The sequence below is a fragment of the Anabas testudineus genome, chromosome 13 (genome assembly GCF_900324465.2).
Source record: "Anabas testudineus chromosome 13, fAnaTes1.2, whole genome shotgun sequence".
In the NCBI taxonomy this organism is placed as follows: domain Eukaryota; kingdom Metazoa; phylum Chordata; class Actinopteri; order Anabantiformes; family Anabantidae; genus Anabas; species Anabas testudineus.
The window spans coordinates 5,118,829-5,131,468 of NC_046622.1; the positions used below are offsets into that span (position 1 = coordinate 5,118,829).

Consider the following 12,640-nt stretch of genomic DNA (forward strand, 5'->3'; position numbering starts at 1 on the left):
TCAAAAAGAGATTTATCTCTTCCAAAAGAACATCTTTAACTCCCTTAAAGATGGCATACTTAAAAATACGACTTCCACATCCGTTTGAACTACAGTCCTGTAGAGGCAACTCATTTTTTGACACTGTGGCCACGGAGTGGGGAGGACACGGCTCATTGATACCCCTGAGGTTATCTGCATTGCCCCGAAACAAACCACAGAATTAGGGCCATGGAGTTATCAGATAAGACCAAGATATTTACACCTAACACAGAGGCACAATTAAGCAAGAGAAGGATGATAATCAATGAATGGACCCGTTAATACCATTCTTCAGTTGGGCTGTTGTATTTGCTTCCTGTTAATACCACACTACAAAAACATGTTGCAAGTTTTAGCTCCTACATCTATCAATGTTGCAAAAAGCCCGTTATGTTGCTTAAGCCGAGTCTAGTCTATAGTCTATATTGAGCATTTAGACTGCACAGCTGTTTTCTTTATATCTTCTATTGTAACCTTACGATTATGCAACATTATGATGTATAATGTAATGTTAAAATCTCAGTGACTGTGAGTATTATTTCAAATAATAGTGATGAATAGATACTGACGGATGTCTTGACAAAAATACACTGGAGCACTGATTGCAAAATTGAAAAAAAAAACAGAAAAAAAAATAGATGGGCCAGAACTCGAAACACCGACACATCTTGACAACACATGTTTCAAACAGATGCTACACAGAATACCATGTTGATTGGTTTTCACATTTCTGTGATGCAAACAGAGTTATGCATGTTTGGAAAGTCCAGCGAAAACACCCAGTCATCGATCGGTCTTTCGTGTTTGAACTTGAACAGTATGGATGTGGTCCTTTACATCACTGAGCTGTAAATACTAACCGTGTCCCTACACAGAATTACAGGACTGAATGATTTCATTCATGCTGGAGCCGGGGCTGCTATACTGTGTTCTTCGAGCTTGAATGAATTTGTGTCAAACTCATTTGGTGAATTAATGAAGCTTTATGTTTCTCCCAATTAATTAAACTTCAATTTAAGCCCTGCATTGTCACATTTAAATGCTACTTAAATACATGTTTATATTCTATATTATTATCAAATAATTGATCAATTTTATAATTTTGAATCTAATATGAAACAAGTCACAAATCTTCAGACCTTAGCCAGTATAACCCTTAACTATTTTTAATAAATATCCCTCATCGGTGGATAAATATATCAGGCTTTTTCAGGGTTATTCTACACTCTTGTTAAAGTAGCAAACCAACTCTTGCCACTCTTGTCCCCATGCCGTGTTCATTTAGATGCACTCAGTGCAGCAAATCATACTCATTTGTAAACCACAATCCAACGTTTAGCATTTTGCAGACTATGAACAGCAACATGATTGTGGGAGTGTGACGTTTCACTGAAGAAGAGAGGCTGACGTTTCAAGTGGGGAATGCCACGTGTGTCACGAGATTCATTTTTAGATTGTAACAGCATGTCGCTCAGGGGGGTAAAAAAAGGCAAAGTCAGACAGAAAAAAAAGATGCAAATAAGGTGGCATGTTCAGTTTGTTCAGGCTTGTCTGCTGCCACTGTCACACAATTCAACTGCATGCCCTTCTTGAAACTTTTCTTAGATGTGTGCATCTACTACTAATTACCCTAACTTCAAACCATTTATATATTTACAGCAGAGATTCACATTTAAATACACTTAAATTTAACAAAGTTCTTAAATTGTAAAACAGCACATTTCCAGTAAACTGCAAAAAAAGGGAAGTGTCTGTTCAAACTCTTGTCTATTATTGATCTATTATTAGCTGAAAGGAAGGATGGCAAAGGGACAGACCTGCATCGCCTGTGACCCTTCCTAAACTTGGAGCGATCCAACGGGACTCAACAATCATGTGAGCCACGAACAATTGAGTTTAAAACTGCCAATGGTCCAAGAATCTGCACAGAGCCAGCGCTGACTCTCTTTGCATAACCCTGGATCCAAATTTAACTGTTCCTGACCTTTTCACTGTGAGCGGCTGATGAATTGTGCTGTTACATGACAAACCCTGCTTGGCTACGTCAGTCTCTATTGTCTTATACAGAGCAACAAAACAATGGCAGCAGACAATGGAGGGTCACTACAGAGGGTGTGTAATAATCATAACAATGGCATTTCGCATATTTATAGTTGCAGAGACTTCCAACTGCAGAGCCTTGGAGAGCTACAGGAAGAGTTGCTCCCTATGAAGAATAAACAGCACTTCTCCTTACTGGGCGAGTCATGGTCGCAGGTTTCGTTATTGCCTTCAATGTGTGTGTGAGGCTGTAAATGCAAAAAATAAATAAATAAAAAATTCAGAACATTACACTACAAAATCATCTATAGCTGAAAAACTCTTCTCCCACTTTGTTCTGAATAAGAGAACTGAAAATGAAAATGCGTTTCTACACATCGGCAGCAAGTGAGAGATCATTGGGTCATCTTACATCTGCAGAGCTCTTCCTGTGTGAAGCTGGGGACAGTGAGAAAGCAAGCCACAAAAACAGGCGCCAAGATGAGCAGACGAAAGGGGAAATTGTCAGGGATAACAAGCGTCAATATTTCATCAAGAGTGATAGCGGCAGCAGATGGTCGAGGTGTGTGGACAGTCTCCTAAAAAGACATAAGGAAATGCCTTGTGTCCATCATTTGATAAGAGTGGGTTACTCAGATTGTTTGCTATCAGGTAACCAGGAAGAGCACAAGAAAATCAATGAAGCACTTCAGATTAGGTGTTGGTGCAAGGGCTCTAGATGCAACTCGACTGTACCGCTGAGCACATGTTAAGGTGAGATGTAAAGAGAGAGGAAATGCTACCTTGGTGTTAGTCTCAGTTCCTGTGAGTTGTTTTGAGTGAGCTGCACGGTTTGCACTAGATGTACAGCAAGAAAACACTGTGGTTTACCTTGTACCTCTGTCAATAAAGACACAGCACGAAGTCCCAGGCATTTAGAAGTGACGCGGTGTTTCACTTGTGCCTATTTGAGTCAAAGCACAGAGCCACAGAGGAACTGAGACCCATGAGGCCGGTTTGTGTTATGTGATGCTTGACTACACAAAAAAAGAATTTGACTTGACTTCACTCGACAGCAAAATGATTGAAACTAAATGTTTCATTTCCACTTTGACCTCACATCCTCATGGAGTGTGGCCAAGACACAGCACTTCATTCAAAGAGAAACGTCTCTTCTCAACTTCTCTAATTCAGGGCCAATGAGATATAACTTCACATCCTTCCTGCAAGAGGAAGCTCCTATTTATCTGCTTATCTGTCTCAATTTTTAAGTATTGTACTAAATGTCATTACATTTTTTTGCACCCTTGACATATGTTTTTAAAAAGGATTAAAGACTTAAACTTATTCTACTTATGTCTTGCAGAACTATTAGATAAAGGCAATGTCTAGTCCATCATGAACCCCTAGACCCCTCTATCTGCAGGACACACAGCTCAAAGATGCTGCAGCTCATCTGTGCTACGCAACTTTATGTGTATCTATGCAGAACATGAATATCTATGTAGGTACAAGGGGAAAGAAAAGTAAAAAAGCAGGGGGACTGGAGTACGTGCCCTGGATGGGGATTCAGTGTGACTTCAAGATAAGTGGTGAGCTGCAGCCCTGAACTTCCTCAATAAAACACATCATGTGCAGATATCTGGCAAAAGGCGCTCATATACTGGAGTCCTCCTGTCAGCTAATGGGAGGTTTCAGCCACCAAAGGAACTTTGGCAGCAGGATAATCCATCCTTAGTGTGACTGTTGGTGAATCAGCACCATTATGGTTTTGTTGACTCAAGGGTATGCATTTCCTGTTCTTCCCAAACTGTCATGGGCGAGACTCGGTTTTTGTCTCAGCCTTGTTGCACGTGGTTAAGCTATTGTCAGCTCTTATTCCGCGCTGTAAAGCTTTTAATTTGACCAAACAAAGAGAATAACAGGCTTTACTCGTTCCCTTATATTAAATCTCTTAAGGAACACACTCTTAAATTCACATTTAAGCAGAGCGAGCACCCGCTGACCTTAAATATCGACAAAGGTTTAATTATATATGAACCACAATGTAGATGTCCTCACTCCTGCCTACTCCATAGGCTCACACCAGTGATTTCAACTCCATCTAGTGGTACAATATCAAAATTTACTGCCATCTTTTTGTGCCTAAACCATTTTAGTCATATCCATCCATCCATTATCCACACCACCCATCCTGTTAAGTATCCTGGTGTTGCTGGAGCTGACCCCATCTGCCGTTAGGCAAGAGGCGGGGCACACCAGGGACAGTTTGCAAGTCTATCACAGCACTGACTCATGTTCCCATGCATAGATGTGTCACCAGTTCACCTAACCAGCTTGTCTTTAAACTGTCGAAAGAAATTAATGCAGGCACACCACTGCTAATAGGAGGAGATATACGGTGTGTTAACATCGCAGCAAGAGAATAAAAGACAAAGCATACCAATGACTGAACATGTTTAGTCTGCTTTTCATACTGCAGAGGAAATAGACATCAAAGGGTGGAGGCAGCCTCAAAATGGTGTGACCCCACGGAGACCCAGCTGCTCTGAGTCTAATATTTCCTGCTTCCCCGACAAGCCAAACAGGAGCTTCCAGACAGCTTCAATCTAGTAGGAATGTTATCACTGGTAACCTGAACAGCAGATGTTCAAATCAAATAAGAGACACAGCACATGCACAAAAACATTTTATGGCAAATACATTTATCTAAAATTCAAAATGTAGTGATTTGTTGCAGCAGTTGAGTGTTGAACAGTTTGTTTGAGTTCAAAAGCTGAAAACTCACAATGCAAGAATCTTCAGCTTAACTGTGCTTTTGTAAACGTGCTGTAAAAGCTGGTCCTCATTTATAACAGCAACATACACTGCAGGAAATTATTCTGGCATGTGCACATTTAGCGTTTTAAACAAATGTAAACATTAATAAGCCTCGTGACTGTGTAGGCCGCGCAGGAATGAGGCTTTAGTGTTCTGCAAACATTTTCTCAGCTTCATCTATCCAGTCACATGGAGATTCTTCCTCAAAGTCTCTGTGAAGAGAGCAGATACAGTGAATCCAATTTAACTTTATAATCACGTAGAGTGGCTTCAGAAAGTATCCAGACCCCTTTACTAATGACACAGTCTTGTAAATAAAATTTTAAATGTCATTTTTGTCATAACTGTAAGTGGTCACAGTAAACAGGGATCTAACAGATTGTCATACATTATTCTCACTACACATTAATATTTAATATACATTTTAACATGAACAATGTTCATTTTTCCAGGGATTTTCTGCAACTCGCTTTACAGCTAATGCTTTTGATTTTGTATTTTGTAAACAAATATGTGAGCTACAGTATTTTATTATTACATTTTCATCTAAGTCTTCCAATACTACCACCTACACACTTAGTAAAAACTATAACTAGTCAAACCTTTCCATCTGAAATGCTACACCACGGTTATGGCCACTGAAAGCTACATTAAGAATGACTTAACTTTTTACGATGTCAAAATAAAACCAAAAATCTTGAGGAATTTCCCTTTTCTCTTGCTGATGTACTGTATGGCCTGTTAGATTAAATAAAATATCTTAAATAAAATAAATAAAATATCTTATTATACGTCTGGGTTACTTACGTGTCCTCGTCATCAGAGCGAGGCTGCAGCCGGTCCTCATCCACAGCCACTTCTGGCTCAGGTCCATCAGTGTCGTCACCCTGCGGCTTGGAGAGAGGTCCCACCAGGGGATCATCACCTAGAAAATGGAAACCACAACATCACAGATGACATAATACTATCCTCACTAAAATTACACTTGTTGTAGATTTAACAAGTGTCTTTTCTGTTTGTTAGTTCTACAAATAATATGATTTTTTCATTTTTACAGACCAACTCTGTTTATTAAAAAGGTGCTGAAGGCTCTGCTCAGTCGGGCCTTCTCAAGCAAACTCAGAAGCCTTTCAGGAGGGTCCCTCTCCCATTGTCTCCTCTGCCTGCTGTTCCCCGGCTCCTCTGACACACCTGGAAAAACCGGGATACATCCCTCTGATACTGTATTTCACTCTCTAAACTGTACATTTCAGTAAATTAAAATGCTGCTGGTAGTCTCATACTTCCACGAGTGGAACCTGCGAGGGTCTGACTGTCAGATGAGATGAGGCTGGCATTGCCCAACACCTGCAGCACACTGTCTGATGGCTCAGCTGCCCACTGCTTTCGATGGCCAGGCTCTCTGCTTTCAGAGTGACTCTTAGAAAACTCTGTGCCTGGTGGTGAAGAGTGACATTTTCATTTTTGTTACTATTCTCCCTGAATTGCAGCAGCATATTTTATGATAACGACTGTACCTTCAAATGTTGTTGTTTTTATTAAACTCATCTCTCCCAGAAGATCAGCCACTTTCTTCCCGTCTTCTCTGTTCCAGTGACCTAACCGCCTCCCCTGTTCCTCTTTCTCTATCGCCTTTAAAAGATTCAAAACAGAACAGTAATTCAAACTCATAACATGAACTTTGCAGTACATCTGAACTAACAGCAGCTTGTCAAAGGTCAGATTCCACATAGAGTCACTACAGCTGGGGAAATAGCGTAACTCACTGTATATTATTCTGATGGATGGACAGCCAGAAAAGCTGCTTGAGTGACTGTCACCATGTACAAAGTGTTTTACCTGAGAAGACAGATACGGTCGCAGGAGCTTGGAAACCCGGTGAGATGTTAGGATGGTGTGCAGGGACGGCCTGTCTTTTGGGTTTGTCTTAAACATCTGCTTGATCAAATACTGCAGCTCATAGGGCAGGTGGCTGGGGAGGGGAGGGTACGAACCCCGACACACCTTCAGAATCAGGCTCTTCCAGCTGGGTGCCTGGAACTGGACACAAGAGTAAGGTGTGAGGATGTTCAGGACAACAAACCGCACCGCAAAATCTGAGCCAGAAAAAATACACAGTAGATGATTGAACTCAGCTGAAGACACTGGGCCTCAATCCTTCTGCAACAGTGCTTTAAGGTATGTCAAACTCATGATACATGGAGGGACGAGTGAGGGGATGTACCGGGTGTCGCAGGGTGCAGAGCTCGTACAGAACACAGCCCAGAGACCACACATCACTGAAGAACACATAAACATAAGAGAGAGATTGTTATTCATTCACACCAGACATGCATCATGTCCTGGCACACTGAGATACAAGATGGGTTAACCCACGCATAGATTTACATAATCACTGTTAAGCTGAGAATAATAATGACATAACTTATTGATTCTCTTGGGGAAACTGTTGCTGGACAGCTGCACATAGATCACGGCACTGCTACAGGGTTTCTGTGTCTTGTCCAAGAAAACCAAGACACAGGAATCGAACTACTGGTCCTGGGGCTCATAAATGAATACGAACTGAACCTCTGCTTCAGAACACATTCCATGGTTCAAGACGGATTAATAAAAATAATTCCTCTCCAAGATAAGAATTTGTCATGTTGCAAATATATAAGTATATATACTTACACACATATATATATATATATATATATACATATATATACATATATATACATATATATATATATATATATATACATACATACATACATACATACATACATACATACACATATATATATATATATATATATATATATATATATATATATACACACATATATATATACACACATATATATATATATATATATACACACATATATATATACACACACAGTCCTACACGCTGCCTCCATGTGCTATGCCTATGTATACTAGTCTACCTTTACAGAATTTCTATCTCCATAACTCAGCTTCCCCACATGGACATTGATCAATAATTATCATTTTATGATCTTCTGAAATTGTGCCATATCAAATTCAGGAACCAGATCAACAGATCTGATAACATACCTCTTATTGTTGTACGGTTTGTTGTCCCAGATTTCTGGAGCCACATAATATGGTGTCCCAACATATGTATGAGCATACGCTTTTGAGCTGTAACACCATTGCATAAATAAGTGGTTGATCCAATATAACAGCAGCAAATCAAACAAAATGGATAAATGTAAACTGCTTCCTATTCTCTTCCTGTACCTGTTCAGAACACACGCCGAGCCAAAGTCCCCAAGCTTGATTGTCCCATTATCTGTCAGGAAAATGTTCTGGGTAAGGAAATGAAAGAGAAGTGGTGACTTGACATTAAGCAAGAATAAGAACAGCCGACCATGGCAAAATGATAATATTATCCATTAGTGAGAGATAATGCTGTGATCGTATCTCAATAAACGATTGATTCATTGTTCATTTCACTTCACAGCACTCACAGAGGGATTCTATCAACATGCAACCCAATAAAATAAATGACCGACGTCTTCTTAGGATTTAGAGAATAAAAAATAACTGATATTCTTCATCACTTCATAATGCCTGTGTTGTGTTTGACTAAATGTTTACATGAGGTAAAATCTTTTATATAGAAATAGTCATTATAAACATAATGTCTAAATACTACTGTACCTTGGATTTCAGATCTCTGTGCAAAACCCGTTTATCGTGAATATACTTTGCACCTGCACACATCTGTGCAAACCATTTCAAAATCTGGAAAAAATGTCAAAATTTTTTTTAATAAAACAGTGACACACAAGTGTAGAATGATCGCAGGCTGTGAGGCATACATCATCAACACAAAATGTCGCCGTTTTCTGCCGTTGGATCATCTGGAGCAGGTCTCCTCCGCTGCAGTACTCCATAACAATACACAGGAGGTCATCAGCTGCACAAACACAATCATATAGTGCCCACTATTCAGCCTGAACAATCACAGACGTATGTCCCAAGATAATGTAATGTAATGTAATTGTCTTACAATAGGATTTTGACAAATGTTGTGTGTCACTACCTTCAAATGCTTCCCTGAAAGCCACAATATTAAGATGTTTCATTCTAGACAACAGGACGGCTTCTCTTCTCGTACTCTCCAATTTGGACCGATTCTATAAAAATGAAAACACGGGTATGGACGCATTGAGCATTATTCAAAACAAACATCCTCCACATTTCTGTGCATGCAGCGGTGTGGTACATTAAATCAGCACATTACAAATCACATTTCCATATCCAACCTACGACTATAACATTACAGTCTGGACTCAAACATTGCCTATAGACTGCTAGTTTCTCCATATATGCTGCAGAATAAATGTAATGTATTTCTATATTACTATGTTTATTTGAATGTTGTTTTATTATTATTTTCTCATTAATTCTTGCTGCACTGGGGAGATGGAGTTCAACTCCTGTTGCAGCCCACAGGTAAACATGAAGCCACAGTTTGTACATTTCACCCCTTCTTTGTTTGCACATACCTTTGGCAGCTGGATTTCCTTGACTACATACTTCTCCTGACTGTTTTTACACCGGACTAACAAAGCCCGACCGAAAGACCCTTCACCGATGACCCTGAGGAGAGAGTATGTCTCCATAGAGCTTCTTCCTAAACCACAAAGAGACACCGCACATAATTAAAACAACGGATTTAGTCTCCAGTGTTCACAAATGAATTTAACCTACCTGTGCGCGTGCTGTTTGTTTGGTCGGAACTTCCTTGTTCTGCGATGACGTAGCGTGACGCACACCTGTATTGCGCGACGCAGCCGCCAGATGGCGGTAGATTATAATCTCTAAACCCCAGAATTAAATTCCTGTAAATCTTTAATAATGTAGTAATAATTTACCCACACGTCTTTTGAGTGCTTATATAACACATTCAGCTGTTTATTATTATTTATAATCTATTTCCTGAGCTTTTATTTTCTGCCGTTTGTTTGAACAGCCCGATATAAAAGTGATGTTATAAAATAATGATGATGACAACACCACTTTAGCAAATCTAATCCATCGGCAAAAATCTCTCTCTGCACAGTGGCAAAAAAACAGGGTTTAAAGATGAAGACGCATGAAACTCCACGTCATGATTGTGTTGAAATCACATGTTTCCTGCAGACAGAGCCCGGATAGCTCAGTCGGTAGAGCATCAGACTTTTAATCTGAGGGTCCAGGGTTCAAGTCCCTGTTCGGGCGATCAACACTTTTAAAACAAGCCTGGACCTCCATTGTTAAAGCTGCTGCTCCACCAGTGTGATCTCTGACTGTTAAAGGTAGGAAATGCTGCACTGACAGAGACCAAAGAAAAGATGCATGAGTTCAAGCTGATGTTGTGAAATTCATAAGTAAACCTGCAGAGAAGAGCACAGCGTTTTATCAGACAACAAAACAGAACCACACCACTCTTCAGTTAATTCAACTGCAGTTGCAACAAGTAGGTGAACATGAACAAACATATTTCCTGACAACATCCAGTCACGGTGTGGTCAGAGCCACATCACTCCCGTTCATGTGAAAGTGAAAGTAGTTTGGTTAAAGTGATCTGCTAGATTTAAAAGTATTAAGACGAAGACAAATGGAAGTACTTTGCTTAACAAGGCTGTAATTCTTAAATGGCAAATGCAAATGTTTGTAAATAGTCAGCACAAATGTGGAAATGCGACTTGTAGTTAAGGAGCTGAAACTTGAAAACACACCGGTATAGTCCTTTAATGAGCCGCAGAATTCCCCCAGCATCTTGTGAGGCATAAACCAAGTGCCTCACATCCAAACAGCTGCACAGTGGGTCCAAACGTGTAATATTTGCCTCATTACCTCCTGTTTTTGTTTTTTTTTTCCTGTCTGGCAGTGCTCTGGTTGCACCTATCAGCGAATAGTTTTCCACAGGAGAAAAATAAATGCAGTAATGAGGTAAATATTGGACATGGTGCAACAGTTTGTCTAGAGGTCCTCGATTATGCTGCACAAACTGTTTGGGGAAATATGATGGGCATGATGCTTCTCTGTAAAATGATGTCTCAGTTAACTTAGTTTGGAAAGAGGCCCTGTTCTAATCTCAGCTGAGCGTCTACTGATAAGTGGATGAGGACTGTTTTATACAGTTTAAGACAAGGTAGCAATGGGCTTTGTAATTATAGCAGTACATCATGATAAAGGCAGAAGATTGTCATAAGTGAAGCTTAAAAATACACAGTCTAATGAGAAGATTTGAGCTATTGTGGTATTTAAGGATCAGTAGACAAAGTTGTGCTGATAAAACCTAAACAAACGGAGAGTGAAGGCATGTTTTACATCCCTCTGATATCTAAACTGTCATGTTCTTAACCCCAAATAGCTGCTCTTCCTGTGCAGCTGAACAATGTCGGGTCTGTTAGCTTTGGTTTACTCTGCTCAGCTCAAAACTGAGGAATTTGCACACGGTCAGCTGGCTGATCATTAACGGGTTATTGAAGACGACCACCAAGCTGTGCAAGAGAGAGCACATATCTAAAAACATTTAATTTGTGAAGTGATAGCAGTGGGATGAGGATCATACTTCTTCGTTGCTGTAGGTGTTTTTCGATGCTGACAGAGCATTTAAATGCAGGATCATATCAGTCACAGTCAGTGACACTTCGCTTCTCGTTTGTGCTGCTTCGAAAATGACAGATGACTGACACGAAGCAGCTGCGGGGCAGTAAAAATTCAAACTGAATGACATCAATCAAGAGCCTCTAGTATGAGGGTTTCTCAATCCAGAGGTCGGTCCCTCACGTGGGGCCGCTCGATATGCAGACTGAGTCGTCAGAGATGTCTGAGATTTATTTTAGATATTTATTTAATTTAAAATCAGAACTTTATTTATACTCTGGAAAGAGAGTTCTAAAATATGCTGTATTCACGTGGCAGCTTGTTAACTCTCAAATGAGACGTTTGGGACCAGTAAACGGGGTCAAGGGTCATAAAAAGTAGTTTGAAAGTTCATACAATCTGGCATTTCTGAGCTTTGCTTGAATTTTGATGTATGATGTCCTTCCAATGTGCTAATTTCCCAGAGAAGCTAACATGTTATGAAGGACCTGATTATCTAAACCTGTGAGTCGCGGCCCACCTCTCTAAATTGTTTAGTGAACAGATGAGCTGAAACTAAGTGGCAGTTCAGTCTGATTATCAGCCTCTTAAAGACGGACATCAGAGGAACAAAGCTATAATCTGTTGTGATGTGTCCACGAAGCTGCAAAGTGACTGTGAATGTCACTTTGTGAAGTTTATCTCAACTTTAAGGTCCATTTGAGCATCGTAAACAGGGTTTTATCACCATCCTTAACCTCAGAGCAGATGTTGATCCCCCAGATAATTACCTTGGACATTGTCACCTTGCTTCTTTTTCAGTTCATTGTCTTCAGTGCTTTTTATCGGTTTATCCTTCACAGACTTTGGAGATGGATCAGACTAACTTTTTACCCTTTTTCCTTTTTTACAGTTTACTAATACAAAGGGAACCTGCCAGATTTGTCATCTACTAATCAATAGGAAGGCATCACTGTGCTGGACGTTTGTGGGGGAGCTCTTTTACGGCATATTTAATAGCTTTTACAGCACATACTTGATGTAATGGGAGTGGAAAAAGACCCAATAATATAATTGTCATTTGCTTAATTATGTTCCACTCAAAAAGCTTCAATTCTTCCTGTTTGCAGCTGGATATTTAATGTGCATCAACAGGGAACACCCCTGATTATATGAGGGGTGGCGA

General features: G+C 39.9%; 1 protein-coding gene and 1 non-coding gene across 2 annotated transcripts; one reads left to right on the forward strand and one right to left on the reverse strand.

The window, feature by feature from the left end:
• Window positions 1-4,726: 4,726 nt before the first annotated feature.
• On the reverse strand, window positions 4,727-9,629 carry nek3 (NIMA related kinase 3). Its single transcript, XM_026363629.1, has 14 exons — window positions 9,592-9,629; window positions 9,387-9,514; window positions 8,921-9,014; window positions 8,697-8,794; window positions 8,536-8,619; window positions 8,113-8,180; window positions 7,927-8,013; window positions 7,085-7,139; window positions 6,700-6,900; window positions 6,378-6,492; window positions 6,144-6,296; window positions 5,920-6,051; window positions 5,668-5,785; window positions 4,727-5,072 (listed from the first exon to the last, which is right to left on the reverse strand). Exons 2-14 carry the CDS (start codon window positions 9,501-9,503, stop codon window positions 5,006-5,008), a joined length of 1,389 nt encoding a protein of 462 aa, XP_026219414.1. The 5' UTR covers window positions 9,504-9,514; window positions 9,592-9,629; the 3' UTR covers window positions 4,727-5,005.
• Window positions 9,630-10,028: 399 nt separating this feature from the next.
• trnak-uuu lies at window positions 10,029-10,101 on the forward strand. The gene has a single exon. It is a non-coding gene; the product is annotated as a tRNA-Lys (tRNA).
• The last annotated feature ends 2,539 nt before the right edge of the window (window positions 10,102-12,640 follow it).